This window comes from Panthera uncia, assembly GCF_023721935.1.
Source record: "Panthera uncia isolate 11264 chromosome B2 unlocalized genomic scaffold, Puncia_PCG_1.0 HiC_scaffold_24, whole genome shotgun sequence".
Classification (NCBI taxonomy): domain Eukaryota; kingdom Metazoa; phylum Chordata; class Mammalia; order Carnivora; family Felidae; genus Panthera; species Panthera uncia.
Genome location: NW_026057580.1, coordinates 110,855,083 through 110,870,568, shown reverse-complemented (window position 1 = coordinate 110,870,568; position 15,486 = coordinate 110,855,083). Strand labels below are relative to the sequence as shown.

Here is a 15,486-nt window from a genome sequence, read left to right as displayed (position 1 = left end):
TTACAAGTGCCACAAGTCAGAGTCTTACAGATGCAGAGAATATGTGAGGCTCTTGGAAATGAAAATGATCACTATGCCACATTATCCATCACTCGTTTTGGGAAAGGGGGAGCACTTAGTATCTCAACCAGGTAAATAATTAAGCCAATATTAACACACACTAGAACCGAGTCAGTTTAAGCGGTCATCAAACATTCCTTCTGATACATGGGGTATAGCATGTGGCGCAAGAAAGACATTTTCTGGGAAATGAGAGCAGCCTCAGGGGGAACAGCTCAGGGAGGCTCTACAGACCATGCTTCACCACCCCCCCCAACCCCCAGACGCAGAACTGACCAGACCACGTGCGGGCCAGTCGAATATCTGCATTTGGTCCAAAGTGAGTAAGGTCAGTATTACAAATCCTGTGTCATAATTTCCTCATTACTGAGTTTTTCGTTACTGAGTTTGACTGCTCTTTGGGGCAGCAGAAGTCTTAAAGCATTTTTTAACGAAGGGACAGAATGGTCCATAATGCCTTGCAAATCTGAAAGCATAAGTAATTACCTTGAAAGACAATGGACCTAGCTGGGTACAAGGTGCTCCAGCACTTTCCCCCGAAAACTATTATATGCTGTTTAATTGCCTTCTGATGTTGAGTATTGCAGATAAAGCCTAAGGCCACAGGGATTTTTATTCTTGCAAAGGTAACTTGCTCCTTTTTGCCTAAATGCTCATAAGATATGTTTCCTATATTCTTATCATATAAAAATTGTTGCTATTAGTGTTTCTTGGAATGCAGTGAACCCTCTTGATCTGTGTGTTTAGGAAACACTTGTTAAATTAAGTCTTTGGTTGTTGCTTCGATCTTCCTACAGGGATAGGAATCATAGGTTGAATTGTTATCACCTCCCATGCTGGGTCAATATTTTTTATCTTCTCCTCTAGATTCTGGGAACCTTCCTCAGGGTAGTTCTTTAAATCGCTGATTTGACATTTGACAACATCCTCCAGTATGTAGATCTGAATTGTTACTGTATCTTTACTTTCCCTTTAATCCGTATTTCTTGACACTCTGCCTTGAGCTCTGGTTCAGACATGATGAGCTCTCAACTCCTCAAAATTCTAGGCATCGCCTCATCTCAAAGGCTTCACATGTGGTATTCTCTTCCCCCCCTCACTGCACCTGGTGAATTTCATGTCTCTCCTCTTCCTCCTAAATCCACACCTGGATTTTCCAGCAGACACAGCATCATCATTGCCTCTGGACTCACTCTACCTATACCTGGGTGCATCTGAAATCTCCTTATCAAGCTGCAACCAGCCTGCTATGCACAACTCCTGTCCCCTCTCCCCTTGTCTATACCCACTACGTCCTTCCAGACAGAAATGGGACACACTACGTCTTTGCTGCCGTGGGTATTTCGTTCAAGGCTGGAAGACTTTCCCCTGAGTCAATGTCATTTTAAACCAGGAGTCCCTGACACTGTCTTTTAAACAAATCACAGGGACAGGGACATTATCAGATAATTTCAAGAAGTACCCTTGAACGTACTTTAGAAGCCTTAGTTATGTCCATATATTATATTAGAGATTTTTATCGAAGAGACCTAAATACATAAGAATATGCACAAATAGCTAAGGCATGCACAATTCCACCAATGTTATTAATATTTTCAGATATCTGGTAAACTGTATGGAGAAGGGGGAAACACCAGCCTCCCAGGAAAGAGAATGGTCTCTACTTTCAAGATGTTTCAAGATGTTTCCCTTTTGGTAGGCAGGGGACTTACCTACCAGTGTCTCCATCTCTTGCATTTCAACATCATCTCAGGGCTGAGAGATTCCATTCATTCAACATATGAACGTGTCTGAAAACTTGCTTCTGCTTCCTGCTAAGAGAATTGAGGTTGCGAGAATTTATTTCCGGGTAAAATTTTACAGATAACTAAAATTACTTGTGATTAACTAATACATATGTAGAAAAAAACATTTAGCAATGGTTCTAGTTAAGACTTTTTTTGTTAAAAGCAATTAGCATATTTGTTTGGATTGAAAAGAAGCTAAATATATACATCTAGCAAGGACACTTCATAATATTGGTACATATCTTCCTGAAGTCATATAAAAATAGGTTTTTAAATTAACACATATTTCAGAGCACAATTCCTTTTTGAAGAATTACATTGTGAAATTTTGTAAATGAAGATTTCTTTTGAAAGATTATAACTATCTTTTTGTTTTGGGTGAATATTTTTTTAATCTTTCATTTCTTTAAATTAGGTGTGCCTATCCCTTTATCTTAACCCTTTATAGTGTGAATTTATTGAAGAAAATAATGTAAAGTGTCTACTTTTAAAAATTAAAGACCCTAGGATATTAGACTGTTTAAGGACATTTGGGTTTTATCATTTTTTTTAATGTGAAGGCTAGTATTAATTGACATTGGCTTTCATAAATTTGAAATCCACGCTCTTCACCAAAATCAAGGTAATTCTATAACATCTACTTCTCCAGCTCTGCCTTCTAACCTTCTCAACCTATAGGATGTCGTCACATGCACCTCCTACAACCTTCATAATATCAAAATGTTCCTTATTAAGTAGAGGAAGCAAGTTGAAGCCAAAGAAAAGAAAGACATCAGGCAGAAGCAAAGAAAAGAGTAGAGGTGCAGACATTCAAAGCCCCCTCCTGTCACCCATCCCACAGCACCACCATTCCTGAAGTCACATGAGCTGTCCTTATAAACTTCAAAACATTCCCTTCTTGGCAATCAAATCCCAACTGGGTTTCTCCCATCTGCAAACGAGTCTTCACTAATACAACTGCGTTATGTAATACCTATCTTGTTATAAAGTTGGGCATAAACAATTTTTATAATTTTTAATCTTATATTCACATAGCACCTCACAACTGTTAAAACACTGCCATACACACTGTCTTCTGATATGTAAAAATAATTGGGTGAGATGGGTAAAGCAGAATCTACTATCTCCGTTAGTTTAAAATAACAACAACAAAAAAAAATGTTGTCTTTACCAGTAAGACAAAGAACATTCAAATTCTGCCTGAGGTCACACAGCTGGCAGGTGCAAAACTGGAGCTGGGCTCAAGTCTTCTGACTCTACATCCAGCGCTCTAAACCCACACTCCGGTCTGCAGATTCCTAGCCTGCTGCTCAGTGCACTACTCCACACTCAGGCACACATGTCGAATATGCTACAGAGACTGGCTCTTTAAAGGAAATCTTTCCACAATTACTTCCTAACTGGTCTATTTTGTAAATGCGGTTTTGTAAAACAGCATCTCCTTAATGCAAGGTATAACTTGTGCAGCTATTTACTTACTAAAAACTAATAAACAATTAGCGACACCTTGTGGCAAAAACATATTAATTCGTGTGCTACAACCACCCATTTTCACTTGACAGGCTTGTCCAAAGGCCTTATTAAATAGTTAAGACAACAGCAAAAGTTCTGGAAAGAATAATCTAAGGTTATAGATTCTCCTCATAACTAGATCTCTCTTCAAATTACACTACTTGGGCTTTAGTCCCCACTCCACAAAAACTGCCGTTATTGTCAAGTTCACAGATGCCTTCCGTGGACCCAACGGTTACTTCTCACTTTTCATCTTACTTAAGCCCTCACACTATTTGACCAGGTTGAGCCCACTGCTCCTGAAACCTTGGACTTGAGCAACACTACACTGTCTTCTTCTTACCTCTAAAGCCTTTCAAGCCCTCCCAGTGCTCACATACCAAATGCATGTCCCTGGCCCAACCTTTCTACTGAACTCCAGACTCACATCTCCAACCTACCAATTTGATGCATCCATTTGATGTCCAATAGCATCTCATAATTAACATACCCCAAATGGGATTCTTGATTTCTTACTTCTTCCACCCCATCGACTACATTTCCATAAATGACATGATTATCACGTTATTTTGCTCAAGTCAAAAACTTAGTGGGCATCTATTATTCCTTTATTCCTCCCCCTCTATCTAATCAACCAGTAAGTTATCTAGATCCATTCTCCAAAATGTCCCCAAATGCACCCCTTCTCTCCATTTTCCCTACGATCACCCTAACTCAGCTGCACCACCTTCCTAGTTTTAGTCTTCACCTCTTACAATCCATTCTTCACATAGCAATCAGTAATCTTTGTAAGAGAACTCAGAATGTATCATCTTCCCACCTTAAAAACCCTTGAATGGCTCCCCATAATCCAATCCTCCCCATTCTGTAAGGCCCTACCTGATTGAATTCCTATCTACCTCTAAAATCTCATTTCCAATCACTCTCCCCTTTGCTCTCCAAGTCCTGGCTACACTGGCCTTCTGTTACATAAACATGACAGCTGTGCTCCCGCCTTCAGGACAACACACTACCCATTCCCTTCTGCCTGTGCTGGTCTCCCCAACTTGATGTGGTTGGCTCCTTCCTAGGGCATACAGATCTCAGGTTAAACACTGCCTTTGCAGCCTTTCTCTGCAGTTGGGGTAAAGGGGCTGCTTAGGTACCCCCTATCCTACCTAACATCCTGTCGTGTTTTCATCGCAGCTTTTATCGTTCTATGAAACTTTTTTCTTTCTTTTTCAATTCACTTGCCTACTATGTTTCCCTTCACTACAATGTAAGCCCCATCTGTCCCTAGATCTTACTGAAGTGCCTAGAACATGGAAGGTGCTTGATATTTGTTAAATAAGAGCTGTCGTAGGTTCTCTCTCACACTCTCTTACTATGCTTAGAAATAGTTCAAAACCTATGGCCATTCACTCATTTTCACTCTCTGAACAGAAAGGCTCCCTCTTCTCTTCCTTGGATAAACCCTGCACGTGTGCTATTCACTCATTCATTTATTCACTCAATAAACTATTAGAGGCAAACATTAAGCCATGTGGTAGGGCCAAAAACATGAATAGGACCCAATTCCTATGCTCAAGAAACTTGTGGTCTAGTTGTGGAGGCAAACATGGTGACAAGTTGTTATAAAAGCCATGCGGCAAATAAAAGATGGAAATAGGATCCAGGACTACGTAAGCCCCAGTTAGAGGCATCAGAAATGTGTTTGTGGAGAAAAAAACTGGAGCTGTGGCTTAAAGGATGAGCAGAAAATCGACCAGAAGGGATAAAGGGAAAGTATAAATCATAGAGGCAGAACACACATAGTCGGCACAGCGGGACTGCAAAGGTTCAGCTACTCTGGGGGAAAAAGCACAAGGAGAAACCAGCGAGATCTGAGCTAGGAAAAAGAGGCAGTAACCAGGAGAGAAGAGCCTACAGCATGTTTACGGAGCTTGAACTCACAGGGCAAAGTGGTTACAGAAATGTTTGAGGAGGGAACTAGCAGGATCAGAGATGCATTTCAGTTACATTTTGTGGTTGCACAGAAGAGCCAGCTCAGGCTGTCTGGATCAGGTCAAGGCTAGTATAAACAGTGGGGATGCAAAGAAGAGGTCTCAGAATCAAAACAATTTAGGAGGTAAAATGGGTGGGGCTTGGTGATTATTGGGGGTACGGAGAATGAGAGACAGAGGGGGAAAGAAACATAGCAAGAGAGGATTAAGTGTAGGAAGATAATGAACATTATATGTTGATACTTCAGTGTATAGGTTCTAGAATCTGGCTTAAATAAAGGTTTTAATCTGTATTGTCACTTACTTGCTGTATGACTCTGTAAGTTACTTTAACCCCTTCAAGCTTTGGTCCCCTTGTAAGTAAAAATAATGAGAACCTACTTCACACGGTCATTTTAAGAACTAAGTGAAATCATGTATGTAAAGTGCTTAGCACAGTGACTGCTTTATCAGAAACACCTATTAATTATTAAGGGATTTGAAAATTATTATGTACCTACCTGCATCCAGGGTACATCTGTGGTCATGTCTACCTTTTCTCCTATTATAATGGATGAAACGTGCATGATTCTAGGCAAGGCCAACTCTTCTAACTGTGCACAAGAACCCATTTTTTCTGGCCTACATCAGCCCATCAATTCTTGGCTCTCTCCCCTCCATAGTCCATTCTGCCCTCTCTAGTCACTCCTATGAGCACACATATACAGTCAACTCTCCCATTAAAAAATATAAAACTTTCTCTTGGCCCAATTTCTCTCTGGCTACCACCCTGGTTCTTTCTTTTCCTTTGCAGCAAACCTCCCCGAGTCACTCTCTCTCTTCCCACTCTCTTCAAAATACGGAACTGAACTTTCTCCTTCCTAACTCCATCACAAGCACCCTTTGCTTAATCACCAATGATCTCTATGTTGCCAGATCCAATGTTCACAGCTTGCTTGATCCACAAACTGCATTAGCCATACTTACTTCTCCTTGAAACACTTTTTTGGGGCACCTGGGTGGCTCAGTGGGTTAAGCATCCAACTCATGGTTTCGGCTCAGGTCATGATCTCACGGGTCATGGGATGGAGCCCCACATCAGGCTCTGCACTGAGAACATGGACCCTGCTTCAGATTCTCTCTCTCCCTCTCCCATGCACTCTCTCTCTCTCTCAAAATAAATAAACTTAAAAAAAAAAAAAAACACTTTCTTCACTTGATTCCTGGTGACCAGACTTTCTGCAATTTCTTCCATCTCTCTGACCATCTTTTTCCAGTATCCTTTGTTATTTTTCACATTTCCAGCCTCTAACTACATTCAAGGGCTCATCTGTCTTCTCTCTACACTCAGCAATCTCATCAAGTCACATGGCTTTAAATATCATCTTTATGCCATCAACCCAAAAATCCCTCTCTACTCTTGACCAATCCCCCTGAAGCCCGACTCCCATGTCAAACTGTCTACTCAATATCTCCACTTGGATGACTAACGTGCTTTTCAAGCTTAAAGTGCCTAAAACTGAACTTCTAATGTTCCCTCCAAAACCTGCTCTTTCCCAGTGTTCCCTGTATTAGTAAACAGAAACTCCATTCTTGGCATAGCTTCTGCCTAGGACTGAGTAGTAACTTGAATGAGACAACTCTCCTACAGGAATAACTGTAAAAGCTGAAAACAAAAACAAAAACAAAAACCACACAGGTTGTGTGAAGGCCCTAGAGAATAACCAAACCAGTGGACATGAGGGATTGGGATCCCAGGGAGAAAGAAAATACACAGGGACACGGAACTTCTCCGTTGCTTTTCTTCCAGGGCATTTACAGAGTTCCAGAGAAGGGCATTTACAGGCAAGCAGAAAGCAATGGTCTAGCGATGTCAGATCTAGGGAGATAGAAATTAGAGCTGACTAATGCAGACAGAACTTGAAGGGACAAGACCCCCGACGAAGGTGGATCACAGAGAAGTAAGCCTGACAATTTGTTTGGTTTTTATCGGCATTTGCTAAATTCTAAGTTGCAAGGACACTAGAAATCAAGAAACAAAGGTGCTGCAGTGGCTAAAATGGTAAGCAGACTTTCCAATAACTTCACAGAGTTGGGAATACAAAAATGAGAGTTCAAGGGCCCCCAAAGATGGGGACCTGTTGAACACCCCAGGCTTTCTGTTGAGATTCCTAAAGGCCTGTGCTCTAGGATAAGGGCAAACCAGAAAGTAATCAGCCCTCCTAAAGCCTGAATTCTTGATTAAAAGTCATCTGCTCCTACTCTAATTGGGAGCTGGAATAAAATCATATCCTCTAGAAAAAGAGTACACCTGCTGGAGTGCCTCTGCAATTTTTTCTACACAATCTTCAACATTTAGTCATAAACTTTAGCATGATCTTTAACTCCTTTCTTTCTCTACTGCCCAATTCTTTTTTCTTGTGAATTTTTTATTGGGATATAAGGGATGGATTAGGAACTGTCTTGCGGGTTATGCTCCACCAGGTAAATGTCCAATCTAATCTTCCTGGGATAACTTCTGGAGCTTTTTCTTGTTCTTGGAGCTCCTGCTCTTGCTGAAAGCAGCCCCTTCCAGCCCACTGCTGAGTGGCTCCTCCTTGGAAGAGAATTTCCTCTTTTTCTTGGGAAGGCTCCTATTTCCTGCCTCTTCAGCATCACTAACTGGTTCCTCTTTGGTCTAGTGCCTCATTTCTACTCCATCTGTTTCTACTTTCAAAATAGATTCAGGATCTCTCTGACCACACCTCACCCCTCCATTGCCTGGTCCCTGATCCAAACCACTTTCTCAGCCAGCCTTACTGGTTCGGTTTGGTCTCTCTGCTTCTCTTTGCCCCAGCCTATTCTCAACCCAGCAGCTAGAATAGAAATGCTTTAAAAAAAAAAAATCAAATTATGTCCCAATAATCAAAACCCTCTGGGGCTTTTAACCTCAGAATAAAAGTTCATCTTTATGCTGACCTACAAGGCACAAAGATCTGAACTCATTACCTCTGACATCATCTCCTGATGCTCTCCTCTGCTCCACCCACCTTAGCCTCCTTACTCTTATCCTTGAACACACCTGGTTTGTATGTGCCTTAGAACTTGGCACTGACTGCGTCTTGGAATGTTAGTCCCCAGTTTCACGGCTTCACCTCCTTCACATCTTTATTCAAAGGTTACCTTCTCAGTGAAGCCTTCCCTGACCAATCTGAAATCTCTAGGTCCCCCTCCACCTCTGACACCTCCTGGCCTGTGGTTTCTCCTTAGCTCTTGGAATTATCAAACATATGTATTTACTCACTTAGAGTTCTCCAAAGACCCCTTGGGCTTTTGAGCCTTTGACCAAGCCATTCTGAATGCACTTCCCCCAAAGACCTTCACCAGTAAAAACACTGTCACCCGTCAGACACAACTAAAAATGTCACTTTCTCTTGTAATCGTTATCCTAAGTTACCACGAAATTCAGTGATCAGACCTCAAGTCTTCACGCAGTGTTTTTACCTCTAGCACTGCCTACACATCTCTACGTTAGGATTATTTATACAATACCTACACTAGCTTTCGGTCTTAATCTTCAAAGTACAGGAGGAATTTAGATCTCAGTATAACAGCTTATCATTCCCCAGCACAGTTCTAAGTATTTTATACTTATTAACACTTTGAATCCTCATGACAAACCCTTATAAAGTCTCTTACCCTCATTTTACAGATCAGGAGAATGAAGCGCAAAAGCGTTAACTTGCCAGAGGTCGTGGGCCTCGCACACGGCAGAACGTGAGTTCAAATCCGCGCAGCACTTGGCTGAACTGAGGGAGTACATGCACGTGCAAATAACTGATCGGTCGGGGATACACACACTTCACATACAGGAACTCTAACACTTTTAACGTTGTTCATACTAAAACTAAAGCACCTGCATTTCGAAGCGCAGACCCCACCCCATGATGCTTCGTTCTCCAGAGTCTGGCGCCTGACAGATTATGATATAGGAGGCCTAAAAGAAAGACTCAACAAAGCACCCACCCCTCTGCCAAAATTAGGGGTCTGAGGGGCGGCCCCTGCAGCTCCGCTCATCCGTGGGTCCTCTGAGGTGCTAGCAACAGAGCGGTAGGCGAAGGAAGGCGGGAAATGCAGACAGGGCTGCGGAGCGCGGCGGCAGCCCGCCCCGGAGGCGCAGGGGTGGCGGTGCTGGGACACCAAGAAGCCCTCCCCCGGCCCTGGCACGTAACAGAGCTGGGAGCCCGGGTGCCACGTGTGTGCGAGCACAGGTGAGCAGCGCCAGGTAGCGGCGCGACGGGAGCAGAAACGGCCGAGGGCGCCCCTTAAGGAACGGGAGCACGTGGGCCTGGGAGAATGGCGCCGAAAAGCCAGACTCCAAACTGGGGACGAGGGCGGCCGCGGTGCCTGCCAAGATCCTCAACACCGCCCTGCCCGACTCGCCCGGGAGAGAGCTCCTAAGCCGCACACGCACCTTCCGGGGAGGCGTGCGCGCGCGCGCGCGCGCGCATGCGGAGGCAAGAACCGGAAGTTCTCCTGAGGACGGGCCTTCCCGCGAAAACCGCCGGCCGGAACTGCCAGGAGGTCCCGCCTCCGGGCGGAACTCCGGGTTGCCGGGCAACCGCGGTGGGAGACGCAGGCTGGCTCAGTGTTCTGTGGGGCAAGCCGAGTGTAGCTCCCACCTCCTGTCCTGGCAACTTCCTTTCCCGGCCGCCTTCCTTCTCGCCGCCTCTCCTTGCGTCGGGGAATCCCTGCCCTTGGCAATACGTACACCTCTCCGGCTCCCAAGACCGCTTAGCGCCCACCAGCTTGAAAGCCGGTATTCACCCGAAGCGGAGCGACCTGGCCGCGGGCGTGGCCTCCACGCTGACCGACCGCACCTCCCTGGCCATGGGCACCTACACCTACACCTACACCAGCCGGCCTCGGGCCCTGCCCTGCCAGCGCCGCCGTTACCGGGACCACCTGATGCAGCTGTGAGTGAGCAACCGGCCCCCTGAGTGGTCTCCACCTGCCCCTATCCCGGGACCTCGGGATTCTGGCCCCTTCGCCCTGGCGACTCTGCCCACGCTGCTCTCCCCACTCCACATCCTCCGAAGTAAAATCTCTTCCCTAAAGAACTCCCCCGTGGCGTGGAGGAATGAAACAAGAAGGGGCACGGGTGGCCTCCCTTGGTTAACTTTTAGTGATAATGAGTTGCTGGCATGATCAATAACATGTACATGAAACCCCCTTGTTTCACAACGTTTGAGTCACTATTGTTGGCCAACTATCCACACCTCACTAAGGGCATTCATGCACGTTTTCTTCCTTACTCCACAGTACTGTGAAGTTGGTTTTGTAACTCCCATTATGCACATGAAGAAACAGACTGAAAGCCAAATAAAGCTCTTTGCACGCCAGTCTTTGGCCAGGAATCATCAGGTCATTCTTCCAGGCTGGACCCCAAATTGTATTTTTACATTAATGCGTTTATTTGCAAATATTCAAATATCCATATGTATTATCCATAATAACGTTTACGGCCCTTTCTAAAGCTTATAGTTCCTGCTATAAGCCTCAAATTTTGGAACCAGCAGAACTGCCCAAGAATGCAGACTCCCTGGAGGCTGAAACCTTTGTTGTCTTTTGTCCACCTAGGACTGTGCCTGACATACAGGGAGCACTCAAAACAAATTGTTGAACTAATGACTGAACATATCAGCTAAGTAACTCTTGATGCTTATTTCAAACATTTAGTCTAAATTTGTAATTGTCTTATGACAAATAAAAACCTTGTTTATAAGAAATGCTTGTCATGGGGCGCCTGGCTGGCTCAGTCAATGGAGCATGCAACTCTTGATCTCGGGATTGTGGGTTCGACCCCCATGTTGGGTGTAGAGATTACTTTAAAAAAATAAAATAATTTTTTTTTTAAAAAAAAGAAAGAAAGAAAAAATTCCTGTCACTTTAAGGAAACCAGGATGGAAAATTTAAATTTATAGATGGATTATTTATACTGTAAAAGGTTTCAACTTAAAAACACTTTCAAAAACACTTTCTGGTGTCTTTAAGTGTTGCTTACAAATCATTACTAGTAAATTATACCAACAATGAAATAAGAATAAATGGTGTTTCATTAGGAATGATTTTTTTTCATAGCTAGTTGATAAGCAACTTGTAGGACCTTGTTTATATTGAAGCAATCCATTGATTACAACCATTGGAAGGAGTGTGTATGTGCATGTGTTTGATTTTTCAGTTTAAAATTATCAGTGGTGATTTTCAGTTTATAAAATTAATGAATGCTTGTTGAAGCAAATGAAAAATACAAAATAAGAATGAAAAAGGCAAATGAACTCCCACCCACCTCTATTCCCACTTCCCTTAACAATTTTATATTATTCTTCTACACCTCTGTACTTGAGGATATGTACCTTATATAGGAGGTTTATTTCCAAAATAGAATCATACTACACATATTAATCTGTAATTAGCTTTCTCCCTGCTTTTTACAACTTCTAATTCTTTTTTTTTCCTAATTTCTTTATGTATACATACACATATTTAATTTTATATAAATAGAATGCTATCATTTATCCTTGGGTACATTCTTAGTACCCCACCCTCTTCCCTTGTAAACCTGCTCTTCCCTTCCTCCCCAGAGGGTAAACCATGTTAATGACCTTACATGAATGTTTCTGGACTTTTCTCCATATTTGCGTTTGTGTACAAATATATAAGTATATACATACAAGTACACACAGGAGTTTTGTCTACTTCTTAGCAATGATAACATACACAATTCTCAACATCTTCCTTTTCTCAGTTAATTCTTTCTAGAAATCCTCCCAATTATTTTCAATAGCATGATGTGCCCTATACGGATGTACAACGTGTTACTAAAATTTTCCACTATTGATAGATATTGGTAGATATTCAGATATTCACATATTTTCCACTATTGATAGATATTCAGTTTGCTTCAAGTTTTTAATGCAAAGAGGAAGATTTCAATAAACAACTTCATGTGCTGGCCTTTTGATTTCTATGAAGCAGATTCCCAGGATGGGATTGTTAGGTCACGAATATTTTTAACATGAACAGATGGAATGATATGCCTTTCGTTTAGGAATGTTTAAACATATCTTTTTCCATACATCCTCACCAGCAATAGGTGGTAGGGATTTTTCTTTCTTCTTGGCTTTTGATAGTGTAAAAACTAAGATGTTTTCTCATTATTATATTAATTAGCACTAGGAGGTTTTAATCAAGTGAGTGTCATGTTTAGATTATTCTATTTTAAAAGACCACTGGATACAACGTATAGAACAAACTGAGGGAGAAATGTTAACAGTTAAGAGCCTGAAAGAGTTTTGCAGTAGTCCACGTAAAAGACAGTGGTGGCAATGAGCAATGGATAGATGTGAAAAAGATTTGGGGAGGAAAATCAATAGGACTGCTAGGATACAGGGAGTGAGGAAGAGAGAAGAACCATGGATGACTCCCAGGCTTCTAGATTAAGCCAATTGGGTGGTTAGCAGTACCATATAATGAAACAGAGAACACTAAAGAAGTAACAGTTTGGAGTGGAGAGTGATAATTGGTTCAGTTTTGAGGTTGCCTTTTGAGATATCTCAGTGAGATGTCATTGAACATTATCAATTGGATATACATTCCTAAAGCTCAGAGGAGAGTTCTGAGCTAAAGGTGAAATAAAATAGGGAGTTTTAGGTATAAGGATTATGAGTGAAGTCTTTTGAGAATGGATATGGTCAGCTAAGGCAAGAGAAGGCTGAGCCCTGAGGAAATCCTTCAGTATAGGAGGAGCTAGCCAACACAGGCTGAGAAAGAGCAGTTAAAGAAGTCCTAGAAAAAACAATCAGAAGACTATGGTAGTGCCACAGAGGCTAGAAAAGAGAGTGCTTCAGTGAAGGAGTGGCCAACTGAGCTGAACACTTCCCAGGGATCAAGTAAAATGCACAGTGTAACAGTCTGGGTTGTAAGTAACATGAAGTCAGGTTATCCAACAGTGGTTTCAATATATGATAAAAAAGCAACTTACTACCCTTCTCAAAATCATTTCTGGTGGAGTACTATTATTGTGTAGGTCAATATTTTGTTTCATAGCCATACATAGGATATCATTTTAAAGAACTTTAAATTAGGGACACCTCGGTGGCTCAGTTGGTTAAGAGTCCAACTTCGGCTCAGATCATGATCTCACAGTTCGTGGGTTCGAGCCCCGCGTTGGGCTCTGAGCTGTCAGCTCAGAATCTGGAGCCTGCTTCAGATTCTGTGTCTCCCTTGCTCCCCGCCCCTCCCCCACTCATGCTCTGTCACTCTCTCTCAAAAATAAATAAACATTGAAAAAAACTTTTTAAAAGAACTTTGAATTAAAACATCAATTCTATGTTTTTCACTATTCACTATTGATATTCTGATACCCCAGATTAAATTTTTATTAACATTTTTATTAACATTTAAAATAAATGTTTATTTATTTTAACATTTTTAAATTTTAACATTTTATTAACATTTAAATGTTAATTTAAATTAACATTTTATTAACATTTAAAACAATATCATTTGTGGGACACCTGGGTGGCTCAGTCAGTTAAGCAGTCAGTTAAGTGACTTCAGCTCAGGTCATGATCTCATGGTTCATGAGTTCCAGCCCCACATCAGGCTTTATGCTGACAGCTCAGAGCCTGGAGCCTGCTTCTACCCTACTCGCCCCTACCCTACTCTCTGCCCCTACCCTACTCGCACTCCGTCTGTGTCTCTCAAAAATGAATAAACATTAAAAAAAATAAAAAATATATATCATTTGAAAATACATCTCTTTTTTTTTTGCCTATGTGAGATAATAGGTTTTATTTTTTTTAATTAATAATTTATTTTTTAATTTACATCCAAGTTAGCATATGGTGCAATAATGATTTCAGGAGTAGATTCCTTAATGCCCCTTACCCATTTAGCCCATCCCCTCCCACAACCCCTCCAGTAACCCTCAGTTTGTTCTCCATATTTATGAGTCTCTTCTGTTTTGTCCCCCTCCCTGTTTTTATATTACTTTTGCTTCCCTTCCCTTATGTTCATCTGTTTTGTCTCTCAAAGTCCTCATATGAGTGAAGTCATATGATTTTTGTCTTTCTCTGACTAATTTCACTTAGTATAATACCCTCCAGTTCCATCCATGTAGTTGCAAATCGCAAGACTTCGTTCTTTTTGATTGCCGAGTAATACTCCATTGGATATATATATACCACATCTTCTTTATCCATTCACCCATCAATGGACATTTGGGCTCTTTCCATACTTTGGTTATTGTTGATAGTGCTGCTATAAGCATAGGGGTGCATGTGCCCCTTCAAAACAGCACACCTGTATCCCTTGGATAAATGCCTCATAGGGCAATTGCTGGGTTGTAGGGTAGTTCTATTTTTAGTTTTTTGAGGAACCTCCATACTGTTTTCCAGAGTGGCTGCACCAGCTTGCATTCCCACCAATAATGCAAAAGAGATCCTCTTTCTCTGCATCCTCGCCAACCTCTGTTGTCGCCTGAGTTGTTAATGTTAGTCATTCTGACAGGTGTGAGGTGGTACCTCATTGTGGTTTTGATTTGTATTTCCCTGATGATGAGTGATGTTGAGCATTTTTTCATGTGTCAGTTGGCCATCTGGATGTCTTCTTTGGAGAAGTGTCTATTCATGTCTCTTGCCCATTTCTTCACTGGATTATTTGTTTTTTGGGTGTTGAGTTTGAGAAGTTCTCTATAGATTTTGGATCCTAACCCTTTATCTGATATGCCATTTGCAAATATCTTCTCCCATTCTGTCGGTTGCCTTTTAGTTTTGCTGATCGTTTCCTTCTCTGTGCAGAAGCTTTTTATGTTGATGAGGTCCCAGTAGTTCATTTTTGCTTTTGTTTCCCTTGCCTCCGGAGACGTGTTGAGTAAGAAGTTGCTGTGGGCAAGGTCAAAGAGGTTTTTGCCTGCTTTCTCCTCAAGGATTTTGATGGCTTCCTGTCTTACATTGAGGTCTTTCATCCATTTTGAGTTTATTTTTGTGTATGGTGTAAGAAAGTGGTCCAGGTTCATTCTTCTGCATGTCGCTGTCCAGTTTTCCCAGCACCACTTGCTGAAGAGACTGTCTGTATCCCATTGGATATTCTTTTCCTGCTTTGTCAAAGATTAGTTGGCCATA

The 15,486-nt window shown here is 42.0% G+C and overlaps 1 protein-coding gene across 1 annotated transcript in view; it reads left to right on the top strand.

Moving 5' to 3' along the window:
- Positions 1–9,570: 9,570 nt before the first annotated feature.
- Positions 9,571–15,486, top strand: part of RSPH3 (radial spoke head 3) — a 27,154-nt gene continuing 21,238 nt past the window's right edge. Inside the window, exon 1 of the mRNA XM_049654679.1 lies at positions 9,571–10,275. Within this exon, the coding sequence (XP_049510636.1) occupies positions 9,809–10,275 (467 nt within the window). The 5' untranslated portion in view covers positions 9,571–9,808. The remainder of the gene's footprint in view (positions 10,276–15,486) is intronic.